At 42.1% G+C, this 18,409-nt stretch overlaps 1 protein-coding gene across 1 annotated transcript in view; it reads right to left on the bottom strand.

Moving 5' to 3' along the window:
• Nucleotides 1–250: 250 nt before the first annotated feature.
• MYOM1 (myomesin 1) overlaps nt 251–18,409 on the bottom strand; it is a 137,908-nt gene continuing 119,749 nt past the window's right edge. The window contains exons 27-37 of the mRNA XM_059895709.1: nt 17,704–17,763; nt 17,337–17,404; nt 13,976–14,089; nt 13,214–13,301; nt 12,197–12,235; nt 12,010–12,115; nt 8,691–8,854; nt 6,504–6,540; nt 6,251–6,273; nt 4,178–4,233; nt 251–1,053 (exon numbers count right to left, since the gene is read on the bottom strand). Of these exons, the coding sequence (XP_059751692.1) occupies nt 781–1,053; nt 4,178–4,233; nt 6,251–6,273; nt 6,504–6,540; nt 8,691–8,854; nt 12,010–12,115; nt 12,197–12,235; nt 13,214–13,301; nt 13,976–14,089; nt 17,337–17,404; nt 17,704–17,763 (1,028 nt within the window). The 3' untranslated portion in view covers nt 251–780. The remainder of the gene's footprint in view (nt 1,054–4,177; nt 4,234–6,250; nt 6,274–6,503; nt 6,541–8,690; nt 8,855–12,009; nt 12,116–12,196; nt 12,236–13,213; nt 13,302–13,975; nt 14,090–17,336; nt 17,405–17,703; nt 17,764–18,409) is intronic.

The raw sequence follows: 18,409 nt of genomic DNA, 5'->3' as shown, positions 1-18,409 counted from the left end.
CCGGGTATCTTAACAATGGAAGAGACCTGACGGATCGCCTGGTGAGCTACCAGATGTACAGTGACGGAGCAAGTTCACACCTCTGAACTTCAACCGACCTGGGATGCCTTATGTGATTGTGTTGTGAAGGCACTGCTTTAACCAAAAGGAATTTAAAATTCAGAAGACGTGTTACAAGAAGAGGCCAGAAAGGTCACCCAGCGGAGGCCACCCAGCTGGGCAGCCAAACCAGTAAGAAGGAGAGAAGCACTGACGGGGGAGCAGAGGGGTGTGAACTGTTTATTAGGACCGAGAGCTTCCAAATCACCAGGCCGCCCACAGAACGCACACACGGCTCTTGCTACAACACACGACACAGACTGGTTGACTTAACAGCTTGTCTTGTCTGACTGGACGCTGCCGCCTCACTGCGAACCAGGAGAACTGACTGCTGAAAGGCTGGCCGAGCCCAAACGGCTCCACAGCACGTTTCTCCCACCCCCATTCAACGTCCCTCTGACTTTATCCGGGTCTTTGCCTTAAAACTGTTTCCTCATATTTGCGCTACCAATGTTATTTTCTTAACACAATTTGTAGGTAAAGAAAAACGATTACAATGTCGTTAGTCGGTGCTTCCTTATATGAATAAAGATTTGACAATCCCCCCGACCCCCAAAGCCAGCACAAAAATAGGGAGTAGGAAGCACGGAGACTTCCTTGCGCTCAGCTCGAACCCTTCGCACACACGTAGCCCGAGGCAGTGCGGTGTGGCTCGCCCCCCTCGGCCCCCTCGCCCTCCGGTCACTTGGCCTTCTTGTCGCCCTTCGCGGGCTCCTCCTCCGGGATGAACACGCTGACAGTGAAGTCGCTGATCTCCGAGCCGTACGAGTTCTTCACGACCAGCCCATACTTGCCCGAGTCGGACGTTCTGACCCCGCTGATGGTGAAGTAGGCGGTCTTGCCGGCCTCAAACCTGAGGTTGCAGTGCTCGTCCGAGGACAAGAGCTTCTCGTTCCTCAGCCAGGAGACCTCCGGAGTCGGGTTGCCCCACACTGTGCAGGTGAGGTTAAGCACCTGGAAAACAGATTTCATGAGAGGGGAGGAGATGTATCAGATTAACGATCCAATTTGAAGCGTCCTTCTGGGGGCCGGCCTGACCAGATGGAGGATAAACCTAAACCTCCCGGGCCAGGCTGTGTGCACCTGTGTGAGTTACAGTTTGAAATCACACCTGAGTAGGTTTCTTCGGGGCCTTGGCTTTCTGGCTTTAGGAACATTTATCATCAAAGCCCCACAAAGGCATTTGCTTCCAGTTCCCATAAACACACAGATGCTTTTTTGCTCTAATGTGGCATTTTGGACTCTGTCTCAGTAGAGAAATCTCCTCGTTGCCATGATCTCCACCTGCTTGCTTTTGCATTTCGTTTGTGTCACCGGGCCCAGCAGCAGAATCTTAACAGCTGCTTCAGATAATGTGCCTCATTTTCATATCCCATCTTCCTCATTTTATTTCTCCCCCCAAACCCACTTGAGCTTTTGCAGTTGCAGAGGTGCTCTGCCAGAATGTATTCCTAGTTCCTAATATTTTATTATATTACCATCTGTGCTGAAACCCTCTTATTTTAAAAGATCAATGTTTAGGCCTATAATTTAACTTCACTTTTTTGTTGAAATATTTTTTAGATAATCATAGATTCATATACAGTATAAGAAATAATAGATTCTGTATGTTCTTTACCCGGTTTCCCCCAATAGTAACATTTTACAAAACTATAGTATATCACAACCAGTACACTGACATTGATATAACAGATTTCCCCAGTTTTTCTTGTATTTGTGTGTGTTTAGTTGTATTCAATTCTATCACCTGTCTAGGTTCGTGTATCCACAACCTCGGTCAAGATACAGAACCTTTCCATCCCCACAAGGATCCCTCCTGCTTCTCCCTCCCAAGCTGTTCCTAACTCCTGGCAACCACTAATCTGTTTTCCATTTCTAAAACTTTATAACTTCCAAAGCATTATATAAATAGCATCATACAGTAATGTAACGTTTTGAGAGTGCCTTTTACACTGAGCATAATTCCTTGCAGATTCATCCCAGTTATTGCAGGTATCAATAGTTTGTCCCTTTCTATTGCTGAGAAGTGTGCCATGGTATGTATATACCTGTTAGGGTCATCTGGGCTGTTTCCAGTGTGGGGCTATTATGAATAAAGCTGCTATGAACATTTGTGTACAGATTTTTATGTGAACATAAGTTTTAATTTCTCTGAGATAAATGCCCAGGAGTACAATTGCTGGGTCATATGGTAAATGTATATTTCATTTTTTTTAAAGAAACTGCCAAACTGTTTTCCCAAGTAGCTGTATAATTTTGGTCTACATTTCCACCAGCAATGTAGGACTGATGCAGTCTCTCTGCATCTTCACCAGCATTTGTTGTTGTCACTGTCTTTTTATTTTAGCAATTCTGATAGGTGTGTCGTGATATTTCATTGTGGTTTTTTTTTTTTTTTTTTTTTTTTTTTAGAAATTCACGTTCTTTTATTTTTTTATTTATTTATTTGTGACTGTGTTGAGTCTTCGTTTCTGTGCGAGGGCTTTCTCTAGTTGCGGCAAGTGGGGACCACTCTTCATCGCGGTGCGCGGGCCTCTCACCATCGCGGCCTCTCTTGTTGCCGAGCACAGGCTCCAGACGCGCAGGCTCAGTAATTGTGGCTCACGGGCCCAGTTGCTCCGTGGCATGTGGGATCTTCCCAGACCAGGGCTCGAACCCGTGTCCCCTGCATTGGCAGGCAGATTCTCAACCACTGCGCCACCAGGGAAGCCCTCATTGTGGTTTTAATTTGCATTTTCCTGATGACCAAAGACGTTAAATTTACTTCACATTTTAAATTCCATTCTTGCATTTTTTTTCTTACCGAAGTCCAGAAATTATAAGGAAAAGAGCTAGGGCTCACCATATACAGGGAAAAGGACAGCCTTCTATCTAGAAGGACCTTATATGATCACTTGTTACCTCTTCTGTAAGAGTATCATTTAGAATTGGGTAGATATTAAGAAATTTGTTTTCTTCCCATGATTAATTAGCACTTCTTACTGAATTATTCTGCAAACACATTTCAGCAAGAAAAATATGAGTCAAACTATTGACATTAAACTTATCCAAGCAGACCACGTATATGTTCTGGGAAACTGTGATTTCATGCATATTAAAACTTTTATCAAAACTAAACAAAACTCCCATGCACCTTGGGTGTCCAGGAAAACTATTACCTATACTATATATTTGAGTTATAGATCACGGAATGCTTTCACATACATTCTCTCTCTTAATTCTCACTACCACCCAGTGAGTTGAATATTTTGAACCTCATTAGGTGAAGAAAATGGAAAAGAGAGTTTCAAAACAAAAGCAACCCTGCAGCAGTTGAGCTTAAAGTCAACTGTGGTCCTATTTTCCAGGCACGAAGAAACATAGCTGAATGAACTGACCTCTCATTAAAGCCTTAGATGTGCCCTGTTCGTCATCATAGTCCCAATCACCCATCATACGTCTTCATTGCCCTTTGGAGGTGGGAAAAGATGTTGTTCCACTACAAACACCCCTCCTCCTGTGACTGGCATAGTAAATTTGTTTTAATGAAACACAGGGATGAAGAAAGTGAATCCAGGTTAGAAATTACGTTCACTGCTCTTCAGAGAGATTCTTATGGATCCAAGAAATACCAGTTTAAAACCAAATGGAAATAAATCAGTTTTCAGCTGAGAAGGGGCCTGTAGAAATTCACAGAGCAGCACGTTTCCCTCCAAAGGTGAGGAATCTCCTAGGTCAGCCCATTTTCTACTAGTGTGAGAGGTTGCTTCTTCAATTACGTTCGTCACATAATTATGACTGAACATTTTCTGCTTCTCCTGATGTTAAAGGGAAATCACTTCTGGAAAGAGACTAAGAGGTCTACATATACCCACATCAGACAAACGTGCATCCTGATGCTTGACCTACACAACATTCAGATGAGTGGAAAACTGACTGCATTTTGAACCTTGTATGTGGCTATTCTGAAGTCAGGCGTAAGCAGCCGTGGCATACGATGAAGGTGGTAGGATGCATGTTAAAAGAAGGAACAAAGTACGGGGCGCTGGAAGCCCTTCGTAGCGCGGAAGAATTGGGGACAGGAGTGCTCCATGCTTACCTTGCCCTCCTGGACGGTGACCACATCGGGGAGGCCTCCCACTATCCGGGCGCGATCTGCAAGCACAGGCATTTCTGGTTAATCACTGAAACGATGAGCGCCAGCAATCACACGCACAAAGCCACCCAGCGGAACTCATTTTCCTGTGTAGTTTCCCTCTCCTTGCAGTTATTTTATACCTGCTTTCAATATGCAAAATAAGAAAATGATCCAGTAATTCTGAATGTTCATCTTCTTCACACACGGGTGCCTCTATCTGTACCTGAAATATCAACTTGAGGTCACTTTGTTGTATCGAGATCTGCTCTGTAACTTTCCCGGCTATTCTCAGCCCTGGCTCTCCTGGAGGCAGAGCAGATCTTGGCCTCTTTCATGGGCTTCTCTCTCATTCGAAAAGGTTACATAACCGGAGGCTGTGTGCCAGGGAGATCTGGAGGCTGGAGAAGATGTGGGCTTTCCTTGGGGCCTTCCCTAGAGAGTTCCCCTTCCTCATCTCCCGGGAGTTCTTGAGATGCTCTGCAGAGCTCCTGTCTATGGCTGAGGGGACAGGGGACGGGAAGGGTGCTGAAATCCAGGGCTGACACCCACCCCCCATCCCCCGCAAGCCTTGTGCTGTGGGTGTGACTGCCTCAGCCCCAGGGAAGGACGCCTTTCTGTCATTCAGTCAACACTAACGCAGTAGCCACCACCCTCTCGTTTTCAGCCTACTTCAATGAATGTGTGACTCTACATCCTTATTTCTATCAATACAATCCCTTGTCCAGTAAGTCAGGCCAAATCTTTGAGTGAGTCTTAACTGCCTTCTCCTGCTGACCCCGTTGCCCTTACACCACTTGTGGGCCCAACCCATCACCTGGCCCCCTGCACCACCTGCTGTGTGGTATTAGGTGAGTCACGTCACTGTGTGGACCTCAGTCTCCCCATCGGTGGGGCGGGGGACTTGCATTAAACCCATGGACATGAAGCTTCTAAACTCTGCTCCACGGCATCCACGGGATTCATCCTGACTTCACCAAAGATAATTCAGCTCTTACCTATTTTATATACTGGGAAGCTTTTCTTTGAATTAAGCGTTCTATGCAAATGTTTAAGAACATGGAGCTAGAAGGGCTCTCAGGTCTCTTCCGGCTCTAAGCTGCTGTGGTCCAGAGACCTCTGGAAGGAGCTCATGAACCAGAGGGAGGGTCAGGCTCCTTGTCCACAAGAGAGTTCAAGAACGGGCGAGGCCTGGCTCCGGCTCCGGCTCTGACACTGTCCCGTTGCGCCTGGTGCTGGCCTCGGCCTCACAAGCCCCAGGCAGGAGCAGGAGGGAGGAAGGAGGGAGGAAGGCCTTGCAGGTCAAAGGTGAAAAGTTCTCTTCTGAGTGACCAGGAGCCACTGACAGGCGGACAACTCTACTTCTCACTCCTCCTCCTCCTGGTTCCCTTCCACCCAGCTCAGGGCCAACCCTACAACTTTAACCCTCAACGGTTTTCAGGTTCTGCTCCCACACTGAGAAAGAACCTGAATTACCACGATGATTTGTCTGTGACTCCCGGCATCCTGTAGACTGAGTTCTAGAAATCTCTGTGTGAAGCACGGTTGAGAGAGGTCAGGAGTCAGCACATTTTTAGGGACACAGGCTTGACTGCTGGGTCAGGGTCACTCAGCCTTATTCGGCCCCTCAGGAAAATGGGACTACTTGCTGGGGGACCAGCTATAGCGATTTACCTGATACCAAACCTACAAAGTTTCCTATTTTTTCTTCTCTTTATCATATATACATTTTTCTGACACATGGCGCCTGCTGCAAGCGATTAAAATCCTACTGTGTGATTTGCAGCCCAGAGATTTTTCAAGTCAAGGCTGGGTGCCATTCTCACAGTGTAACCTGAGACCTTCTTTTCACAGACATTCTTACTGAAGCGACTAAATGAAAACACATGCAGAACACCTAAGATTTAAAATATAGAGAGAGAAATGAAAGAAAAGGAAAAAAAACGCTTTCACTCTCCTACATCTGCAGTCATAACAGAAAAACAAAAGTTGTATTTTGAAACCACACCAGGAATAAACACGCAGGGGTTTACTTACTTTTCTCCGCGATGGCAGCTTGTCTGTGGTTGAGAGAAACAAACAAACACACAAACAAAGAAGGATTTTGTTTTAGTGTTACTTCAAATTAGCCAACCTCAACTGCATTTCATGTTTTTGCTGCTCAACAAAGCAGCAGGAAATGCTGCTCAGACCGCGCTTGCCCAAATGAAAGACCCTCTAACAGCCAATGGGGAGCAGCACGCGTCAGAGACAAGAGTGCCCGTGGCATCGCTGGGAAAGAGGGACTTACTTTAATCTCTGGAATTCATCAAAGGCTTCCTTGTACACTTGAAGAGACAAAAAAGAGAAGTTAGAATTTTCTCACCCAGAACTGGCCACACACAGGGGTCTATTAAAGCTCACAACCTGAGGGCAGTGTAAGCGGTCCAGACAAAATTCAGCTGGCTTTGAATGAGGCTGCGCCCGAGCGGTCCCTCTACAACTTGATGGGCTTAACAAGAGAAGCAAACACTTTCTAGGCAGAAAGCATGAAATAGTGGATTTTAGAAGCTCTCAATTCAGTGAGAAGCCTTCAACCCTCCAAACAGAAGAGGAAAGATTTGCTCTGCCAAAGATGAAATGGGAAGAAAGGTCTGTTTCCAAAAAAGCTTGGTTGTCTATTAAGCATCCTGAGCATCAGAAAAGCTTTTCTCTCATTAAATCATCCCGCACGTCGCAGCCTCCTAGCCAGACAGTTCTGTGGTCCTGCCCGTCCGTTTGCGGTAAAGGGCACGAGGAGTTACTAGGATCACAGTGCGGGCCAGTGCTGGCCTGAAGCGATGCTTCTACACTGTGCAGGAGACGAAAAATAAGACAGGGAGACAAGGAAATGAGAGCTATGGAGCTCTAAGGTAATTATTTTTTTCTGAGCCTGCGAGTAAGGCACTTGGAAGACTTCAGGCCAAAAGCTTCATTTTTAAATTTCTCTCACCTGGTCTTTAAGCTCCTCTGTGGTCTGGGAATCGCAACATTTTATGTCTAGAAAATATGTCCATAATACTAGTTTGCTCTCTTCTTTACAGAAGGGAAAAATAAGCGTAAAGCCAGGCTTAAAGCCTCTAGACCAGCTGGGCTAAGGCAGGCTACTTAGGGCTGCTTTTCCTGCTCATGCCACACTAGAAGGAGATGGGCATGGCTGAGCCAGTGTGTTTGGTGCCAGTGGCAACGTTGGTCAGACAATCCAGGGCCTTTTGCTTAAGGGGGATTTGAGAGCCGGGTAGTTAAATGAGCTTCGGTGAGCAGAGAGTAAAAGCAAATTTTAAATAAGTTCTGAACGTATCTGCCCACTTCTTGTCTCCCTTTTCTATTGTGTCTCCAAGGGTCAGGTGCATCACAGAAGCAATTCCCCATCACCATCTCTGCAGGGTGTGACTTGGGCACAGTGTGGCCGGGGGACCGAGTCCCTGGGGAGCTGCTCATCCCCACAGAGATCCTTCAGGGAGCCTTACCAGTCATAAAGGGTGGGTGGGGGTGAGGGGAGGGGTACTCAGCCCAAAACCACCTGGGGCAGGGTTGAAAGGCTGCTCTCTAAGTTGTGAATCTACTCTGAGGATGAAAACATGAAGAGTCATTGCATTTTAATATACGAAGCCGTAGAGGAAAAGTCAGCCCACAGTCTCCTTTGGTAACTTCACACAAACACCTTTCTTTAGGAAAGAGTAAGATGAGCAAAGTACCAGAAGAGGGAGAAATGGCACAGGGTTTTTAACTTTTTATTTGTGATTGTACATTTTTTAACTTTTAAAATTCTAATTAATAGCTGCGCATCACCTTTCCTGTTTGTTCTTAGATGGAAAACTGCCTTCTGCATTTCATTACTTTCTTCTCCATGTCCCTATTCTTTCCAGAGCCCCTCATTCTCCCAAAAGGCCGAGAAATCTGAGGCCACTTTTCTAACTTCCCTCTGTTCCCCTCAATATTTATCTTTGCTTATTCACATTTACTCCCTTCTGGTTTCTGAAGAAAAGGCATCCCTGCTCCTTCCCAAAGCCATTGCGTTCACCTCTGCCCCGCAACTCCAAGCTTCTGTTCTTCAGAACCCTGAGACATCAATCATTCTCCGTCATTCACACCTCTAATCCTTCCAAATCAACCGATTTCTTGGACTCTATGAACATACTCGCTTTTCAGTTACCATAAAATGATCCTTTTTCAGTGTTTGTTCCTGCTCAGTTGATTGTAAATCAACCTGCCCTTCTCTGTAAGCATCTTGGAAGAGCAGCGCTTTCTCTCCACGTTCACTGTCTCCACTTTACTTTTTACTGATTCTCCACTCATTGAATTTTTGCTTCTACCACCGTGGCTGAATTTAAACTGCTTTATTAAAATCTCTCATCATCTTCCAATAGTCAAGCATAATGCCCTCTTATCACACTTCATTCTTTTTAAAATGCCCTCATCTCCACAGTAGGTTCCAACCTGCAGAATATCCGTTTACCTTCTCCAGAAAGATCCAGTGTCTTCTGGTGTCCAGTTTTGCCATCAAAGAGCTCCATCACGTATTTCCCTTTGTCGTTCGGAGTGGGCTCGTTGATCTGCAGCCAGATCTGCTTCGTGGTGACCCCGCTCTTAACTCTGTCTGTGTACTTAATAGCAGCCCCGCTGTTTTTATCAAAAGAAAACATCGTAATCGTTGGCTTTCATCCAGAGCTTATCTTTACTTTGTCTCTTCTTACTGAAGGTCTTACCATAAAGTTGTACAGACTTTGAAATAACATGGGATCGGCATATGTTCTTCTGCTTCAGAGAAATTATGGGCCCTGAATCACAGAGTGTGGATTCCAAGGCCTGGGGTGGGGGTCTGGCAGTCTGCACATTTCACTCCCAACAGCAGTCTGGGGCCCAGATTGTAGCATCAATACTTCTCAGGGGTATTAATTATCTTTGTTTCCGCTCAGGTTTATTTGTAGGACTAAAGGAATCTTTAAAGTGAGAAGGCCAAAGTCCATATTATATTACTGCATATTTCATGCAGATGGTCCGTGGCTATAAATGGGATTTTACAGACTAGTTAAAAACAGACCTAAAGAGGTTCATCTGTGGCTGACATCTATTGACACACACTGTTACAAAGCTATTTAAAACAAACGTAAATGTGCACTCAGTAGTACGGCCAAGAATAAATGAAAAGCAGAGTTGCTGTCAGAATGAATGAGGCACTTTCTCTGACCCTGGATGTGAGTTTCCCCATATTCTATAGTAGGTCACGAGCATACCCATGCATTGTATTCTTTACAAGAGAATAAAAGCAAATAGAACCCTTTCATCTGACAGTCTAGAAATGCTACTGTTACAGATGAAGTAAGAGGAAGGCAGAGGTAGTGTACTCTCAGTGACGTTAAAATAAACTCTATGAAGAGTTTGCAAACGTGAGGAAGTAAGAAAAAAAAAAGCAGTATACAAAACTACTTTATTATGGTAACAATTATGCATAGAGAAAAGACCGGAAGGAAGTACCCCAAAATGTTCATACTATGGCTAGGAAAACCATGGATGATACCATAGTATAAACTCTTTCTAATTTGTAATATGATATTAAATATATTTTCTAAAACATGTATTATGTTTGTGGTTATAATAAACAAAATGAACTTAAAAAAATAAAAACCAAAAAATCTCCACCAAAAAAATTTCAGACTTCAAATAAATATTCAGCATTTTTCTTATATACTACATTCTTTAAAAGATATTAAAATTAAAATGCCATAAAATGTAGGGTAAAGGAACCCATCTGTACACATAGACGTTAGCCTGAGCAATATAGTATATGTCTTAGAGAGTTAGAAAGACAGATAGTTCTCAGCTTTGCTAATGGTAAGTCTGTCTGAGTTCTTTAATCTCTAGCTAATATGCATAATAGTACCTTAAGTTTGTAAAGCACTTCACGGTTTACAAAATGCCATTCATTCTCTCATTGGGTCCATCAGTGTTATGAGCTAGAACAGGTATTATTGCTTCTATTTTATACGAGAGAAACCTGGGATTCAGAAAATTAGATGACTTGTCTAAGATCCAAGGGAAGACAGGAGCAAAGTCAAGATCCAAACCCATTTCAAGGTTTTTTTCCTCATCACACCACATACTTTCATAAAGACAGGGAAGACAACCAGTCCTTGGTTCCTGAACCTTTTACAGGCACACATGTGTGTGCACACAACACACTCATTTAGCTGACTAGACCAAACAAAGTTTATGTCTTGCTACTCTGGTAGCAGTTTCCTCAAAACCCAATGTTCTAATTTTTTTGAACATGTATTCTTTTAGAGATGATGTAAAGCCTTTTGATTGATGATTCAATTAATTTATCATCTCATTCTTCAAATGGATATATTAGAATGTCCTAGATGTCACGGAGGAATTTCCTAGAATTTGATCTATTTTAACTTATAATTACTTTCCTAAAATGTATTCTGAAAGAAATAGAACAAAGGAATGAAACTCCAAGCATTCAAAGTGGAATTTCACTTGTTCTCATTTTTTTTTTTTAAAGAACTCAGGAAATTAATAGTAATGATAATAAACGTAATAAAATACTATTCTAAAACAGTGAAGTCATTTTAGAGGAAACACAAATGACTGTTTTGTGGGACCCAGCTCTGCTTAAATGTTCAGTCTAGATTTTTAACGCAACTTGAACCCACGGGTAGTGCCGTGATGGGGCGGGGGCTCTGGAGGCAGGCTGCCTGGGCTCAGCCCTCCACCTGTCACATAGCTGTGTGACCTCAGGCAAGTCACCTCCCTGAGTCTGAGCTTCCTAGTCACTGAAGTGAGAAGAACCTACCTCGTAGAGTTTGAATATTAAATGAATTCACACATCTAAAGGGCTTGGAGCAGTGCCCAGCGTATTGTAAATGTCCACTGAAGGGAAGATCTAAATAAACATTGTTGTCCGTATCCTCCCAGGGATGCCACGGTGACCTTCTCCTCAGTGAGATTCATAAGGACTTTGGGAATTAGCATCTGCTGCATCCCAAGAGTGGACTAAAGGTATATGTACCCCACCAGATTTCTTTGGCAGCCTGCTGTCCTCTTTCAGCTCAGGAAATTTCAAGGAAGCACCGAGATCAAGGACCCTGATGCTAGTGTAAGTGGGAGACCTGGTTTGACTAAGAAACCTATCTTAGCTCTTGGAATCCCCAAGGAAAACTTGAGTGAAATTCCTCTATAACTGTGCAAAGGAAGCCTGGGATTAGAACAGATCTTCAGGCTCAATCCAGTTCAAATACACATTCCCAAAGTCATCTTGAGATCTCCAAAGCCTTCCAAGGAAACATGCTAATACCCACTATGCCAACTGCTATGAACAACAACGATGATAAACTCGGGCACTGCTCTAGATCAGGCTTATTGGCCATTAATTCATACAACAGGAAATCTGGTGCAATGCTGCCTCAGTTTTGTTCCAGAGCACAGCGTGGTCTAGGAGTGTGTAGAAAGATGGAATAAGAATCTGGCAAAGCATGACTGTATGGAGGCGGAGGTCACGTTACTGAGGCGTCTACGAATTATGATACGTCCCAGATCACAAAGACAGAGGCTTTAAGCCATCGCTGGCCTCACCATGTACGTGCTGAGGGAGAGTGCTAACCTCACACTAAAGGGATGGCCTGGTGCTTCTGTCCTACACTCATCAACATCAGACCCGAGAAGTAAGAAGACGGCTTACCTGAGAGGAACAGAGGGTTGTTGTTTTTCCCAGTCCTTCCCCTGAGTGGAGAAAGAATTTCTACACAGCATTTATGTTGTTATTTACTTACTTGTGGGACCAGTTAACTTTCAGATCATGCACGTAGTAAGTAACAAAAGAGTACAGCCGGATGCCCTCAGCTGTGCTCTGGACCTTCAGGTCTGTTGCAGACAAAGCTGCAAGAAGAAAACACATTATTTCAAACACCTGTAAGCCCATCCTGGAGACGAATGAAGCATTGCCCTGTGAGAACTTACCTATTGTTTTACATACTTCAGTCATCAGTTCTTCAAAGGCTGTGGATAGAGATTCACAAAGTTTTAGCATAGAAATGCTCAATGTCAAGTCAAATCTCAAACTGTTAGTCACACGTGCTCTCAAAAACATCCTGTCACAAGGTGAATTTATTGACCAATTGGTAACAAAGAACTTAATTTTTATCGTTTCAAAAGATTCCTGCTCTTATTTTGATATTTTTGCCCCCTTGAATTCTTTGTAACTGTCACCATGTTTACATTCTAGAGAAAGAGCCACAATGAGATCTCCAGGAAGCTTCTTGGTTTTAGGATTCTCATCTTCCTAAGTCCCAGGAAGGCTTCATTTACATTAGAGGAAGTGTTCTTATCTGTATCATCAATTCATGATGAATAACCATCTAGGTCCCCTGGTATTTCTCAGCCAATAAACACATTTAGTCCTGCCTCCACCAGGAGTAGGAAGGGAAATCAAAGGCATACTTCTGCTGTTCGTTAGCAACGTTGTTAAAGATCTTGTTCAGGAACAAAACTGGAAATGTGGACATCCCATGTAGGTTTTCGTTATCATGATATAATTGTCCTCAGTAGTCTCTGGAAAATGGAAGTTGCTTTCTTGCTCTGCTATTAACTGAGAGGCTTCGAGTTTCATATATAATCTTTCTTGCCACCTTTTAGAGAGTGGACTCTTTTGAGACATGCTTTCATGGTAGTTTTTGATCCTGGAACATTTTTCATAGGGTTGAAATAAAAATGATGATTTATATTGAAAACAGACCTCTCATGGATTGCGGACTATAAATTCTCTGAGGATCAAAACTATACTTCTGATTTCAAGGAAGACTAAACGTGAAGTATTTTTTAATAAAACAGTAGTTCTCTCAGCTGGAATGGCAATTAAAACAAAATCTGTGGGCAAAAGATCAGCATGACTTCAATCATTCACCTCAGCCTCACTCAGAATTCTGGTCACCTGTATACAGAACACACAGAATGGACCCCAGCTGTGGGTGGACTGACCTTCATCCACAAGCTTCAATCTGCTCTTGTCTTTTCCTCTGTCGTCTTTCAGGATAACTTCATAAATCCCAGCATCTTTCTTTGAAAACTAAGGGGGGAATAGATACACCACATTACAACTTATTGTAGCCTTAGAATATGGTGTTTGCATTTTTCAGGCCCTGAGATTTATAGAACTGACATCAAAACACACTGAACAAGCATCTAGCCATGTGAGCAATGAACAGTTCACAGGTGAACTATCCATCATAACCTGACCAGCTAGCAGTCCTGAGTTTTCTTCCTCTAAGGCTACAATTGATTTGAGGCTTAAAGTCCTTATCTTTTACTCTGCCTTCATGTTAAAAACTGATGAGCATATGTATTTGAAAGGCATGCTCTTTTAGACAAAAAGTAGATAAAAATCTATACTTAAGTGAATACTATGATTGTCTCTGTACCTTTAGGGAACAAGTTATCATGAGGCTTAAGAGCAAACAAAGAAAGATCCACTTAACTGTCCTGCCACTCACCCATCTATGAAAAAAACTAGCTCAGAGAGGCAAGAATTGTGGTGTCCAGCCAACATTGTTTGGATATCTGACAAATCCTTGCATATCACAAGGTGAGAGAAGCCTTTGTGTCCTTACAGGTTGCTTTTTGGGTGACATCAGGGCAGGGATCTTTGCCCGGGGCAAAGGAACACATAATCTAGTCTCTGTATTTTGGAAGAATGTAGGGTACAGAACTAATACATTACATTTTATATTTATAGTCACCTACCTCTGTTATAAGGAGGGTACATATACCGTCCTTAAAGTCATGCTTTTCATCCACTGATATCTCCCTTTCATCTTTATACCACACAATAAGAGTCTCCTTCTTAATATTTGCCACCTAGAAGAAAAACTGTAGTTATACTTCTTGAAATAAAGGAATGCTACTCTTATGAAACTAAATAATTCTCAATGTAGCATTGGATATAAGAAAAAGCATAGATTTCTAGAGGAATCAATTGAAAGCTATTTTAACTGATAAAGAGTTTAAAATAAAATGGATACAAAAGAATAAACCTAAATCAATAGCATCTTTATTTCCAGCAGAAAAAAATTTGTCTTTAAAATCACCTGGTGGACAAGAAAACATAGACACATACATACTAACATACAGACTGAAGTAAAAATAAAAATGTGAAAACCAAAGGAAGATAAATCCCATCAGATTAAAATATAGTCTGTGTCACAAAAACAAATGACTTTATCAAAGTATCAGAATGAGTAAGCCCCAATCTATGGCTAAATATTTTTAAAAAGGTAAATGAAACTTTGTAAATAAATGTGGAAAGGAAATATGTTTAAAATTATTTAATTAAAAAATTTTCCAAAAAAAAAAAGTTTCCAGTTTTATTGAGATATAACTGATACAATATTGTATAAGTTTAGGGTATACAACACAACGATTTGACATATGCATATACTGTGAAATGATTAACACAGTCAGTTCAGTTAGCATCCATCAAGTATGGTTTAATAAATTAATTGCTTAGCAATTTTTAGGAAACTCATTTAGATTCAATATCCACACATCGTATCATAAATTTCAAATGGGCAAAATGACTTCATATGACTAAAGGGATTTTAAGCTTTATCTACAATGCTTGAACTTTCTATGAAGAAGAGTATATTCATGTATTTCTTGTGTAATTAAAATTATATGAAAAAGTAAAGACTTCATACAAATCAAGAAAACAATCTCAAAGACCCCACTACATAACTGGACAAATGTATGTATGATTTCCCAAAGAGGAAATATAATTACAGAACAAACAGATGAAGAAAATGTTTGATCTCATTAAAGACAAGGAAATGTAAGTTTCAAAAAAGAAAAAAAAAATCTCAGCTAATACATTAACATAAGAACCAACACTGGTAACTGCAGTGAAACCAGAACACACAAACGTTCTTTATAATCCTGTAAACTGGTTCCTGCGTTGTAACTGTGTTACTAGGCAACATTGCTTATGATAAACATGCCCCGCAGATGGGAAAGCTACCACTGGACTGGGCGGGACTAGAAATGGACTCCTTGGCTTTGGGCTTCCCTGAATATACTCTTGTTATTCGGACATGGTCCCTGCGGGGAACCTGGAAGCTCTGCTTGGGGTGTTGTTACAAGAAGTATTGGCCCCTTGGGGCATGAGGGATTTTTTTAAAGCCATGGCGTTTCCTGCACCTGCCCAAAGTGGACCTTGTCTCCTTGCACCTGAGCTGTCACCTGTGGGTGGTGAAGGGAGTGATTCCTGATGTGGACTCCTGCAGGACAGCAGTGCCCAGCATGGCCTTGTAGGCCAGCTGGGGTTCTTGTCCATATTCTTTTGAGTAGACTAGTTCCAAGTGGGGCCCATGGTAGTCTCAGAGTCTGAATGTTTGGCTGCACATACTCCATTAACTCTAATGCATTATGTAAATTACTAAATGTACATAAATTGCTATAATAATGAAACAAAGTACTGTGGGAGGACAGAGGAAGGTTCATTTTACCCAGACTGAGAAGGGGGAGGCCTTACAGAGGAGACGACTGAGTTGGGCCTTGAAAAAGGATTGTGTCAGAGAAGCTGAAAGAAGAAGGCCATTCGAAGTCATGAATACATAATGAATGAATATTCAGAACCTACTTCTAGGCTCCCGTGGTTGGTCATGATCTGGGTAAGGGGCTGATTCTCTTGAGGAAAACCATCAGAATAGGGCTGCAGAGTTCACCTCCCAGAAGCCTAGTGCAATAGGAAGCACAGAAAGAAGGACGCACGGATGTGGGGGCCCCTGAGGAAGGGATGGTTTCTGGGGTGGGTAGTGTGAGGAAAAAGTAAGTAGGGGCACGCAGCCGTGGACAGTCAGGAGGAGAGAGAGGCGGTGCGGGTTTTAGCTGCTGCCTGAGAAAGTGTTTTTCAAGAAGCTCTGCCATTTCCTAAGAGGCTAAAATCCAGCATTGATTTTTCCTATACATTTCTGGTAGACCGCTGTTTCTTTGAATTTATCAGATCCAGCAGAGATGGGAGTATCTGCGTTCTGGCTTTTATAATGACAACTACGTGCGAAACGCCAAATCTGTGCATCTGCTTTGGAGTCACCGTCCACCATCACAACCTTCACACTCCAACCTCATCCAGCAGTTCTTATCCAAAAACGTTTGATGACTCACGCAGCTGAACACCATACACTAAGGTACATGATAATTTAGAATGTGATGTGGAACTTTTTTTTCCTAAATGTTTCAAAGGCCTAATAACATAATTGGTTGTGAGCTGCAAACTCTTTACCAAACCTCTCCCCTCAAGGGAGCACAGGGTTTTCAGAACCAGCAGCAGAGCTGCCCAAGACTCGAAGGTACTGTTGTGCCAGTCACACAATTTAGATTAAAAAAATTACCAAACTTCCATAGAAACACAGTGTGGCTGGAATGATTCTGGAATAGATCTACCACTTAGAATGCAACGAAGATGATGTGAGATTCTTCTGAGATTAATAATTGAAAAAGAGCTGGTCGGGGGGGGGTTAGTGAGGGACGAGCAGGCAGAGCACAGAGGCTTTTTAGGGCAGTGAAAATACTCTGCATGATACTATAAGGATGGATACATGTTTTTACACGTTTGTCCAAACTCATGGAATGTACAACTCCAAGAGTGCACCCTAATGTAAACTATGGATTTTGGGTAATGATGTGTCCATGTAGGTTCATCAATTGTAACAAATGTACCACTTTGATGGGAATGTTGATAATGAGCGAGGCAATTTGTATATAGGGACAGGGGTATATGGGAAATCTCTGTACCTTCCCTTCAATTTTGCTGTGAACATAAAACTGCTCTAAAAAAGTGGTCTTAATGAAAAAAAAAAGGAGAGTCTGTCCTTATTAACTAGGGCGTGAGTAATGAATAAAAACTATCATCTTGACTTCCCATATTTTTATGTTGTTTTATTTTAAATATTTCTTACCAACCAACAGTAACATTCAACAGTAAAGGCACGTCACTTATCATTTTGGTCTAAACGGAGGAGATAAAAAGTTGATCTTCCTTTTCTTCTCACATTCTATTTTATCTTTATTTCCCTTGTATCAAATTATTAGAAATTTATCTACTTCTTACCTTGCATTTCAATAGTACATTACATTCACCAGTCACTTCCCAGCTCAAATACTCAGTGAAATGTGGACCTATAAAATTTTAATGATATCAGCAACCAGCAATATTAATCATGAATGCAAAAATCCAAGCTCATTCTTAAATTCTAAGGTGATTTACATCTAAAGTGAAGTTTTAAAAATTCAAGATTTAGTTTTTAAATATTTTAAATGGATACATATTTAATAATAAATATTTTTTCAATTATTTTTATTAACCAGGGCATTATTAACATAAGCAATAATATTCATTTAATTTGTTATGGAAATAATCTTGGAATATTTTGTTCAAGAAATTGAAGCTTTTCTCCTTATTCACTGCCTATGTTTACCTTGTTTCCTGATCCATTCTTGACGCTGGAGTTCAGCTTCTTTCTGGAGCTTTTTATAAACTGAAAATTGAAAAACAAGGAAATATGAAATTGAGTTGAGTGGTATAAATGTACATGCCAGTCACTGTGCTAAGTGATTTATATTCGTTGTTATAACACTCATACACCATGACCACCCTATTTGTTTTCAGTATTCATAGATGAAGAAAAAGGCTTAGAAAGGTTAAGAAACTTGTTCAAGGTCATGAAGTCAGGAAATAGTGAAATAGCTTTGGCTATTGCAAATGTAGAGAACTGGCCAGCCTTTCCGTTGCTTTATTTAAATACCACATTTTTTTTAAAATTTATTTTTATTTATTTATTTATTTTTAGCTGTGTTGGGTCTTCGTTTCATGCGAGGGCTTTCTCTAGTTGCGGCAAGCGGGGGCCACTCTTCACTGCGGTGCGTGGGCCTCTCACTATCGCGGCCCCTCCCGTTGCGGGGCACAGGCTCCAGACGCGCAGGCTCAGTAGTTGTGGCTCACGGGCCCAGTTGCTCCGCGGCATGTGGGATCTTCCCAGACCGGGGCTCGAACCCGTGTCCCCTGCATTAGCAGGCAGACTCTCAACCACTGCGCCACCAGGGAAGCCCAAATAGCACATTTTAAATCTTGGTGATTTCCACACTGGCTTATGACAGCTGCCATACAACCTAGTTCTAACGGAT

Source organism: Balaenoptera ricei, chromosome 14 (genome assembly GCF_028023285.1).
Source record: "Balaenoptera ricei isolate mBalRic1 chromosome 14, mBalRic1.hap2, whole genome shotgun sequence".
In the NCBI taxonomy this organism is placed as follows: domain Eukaryota; kingdom Metazoa; phylum Chordata; class Mammalia; order Artiodactyla; family Balaenopteridae; genus Balaenoptera; species Balaenoptera ricei.
Note: the sequence above shows the minus strand (reverse complement) of the source record. Positions and strands in the feature narration are given on the sequence as shown.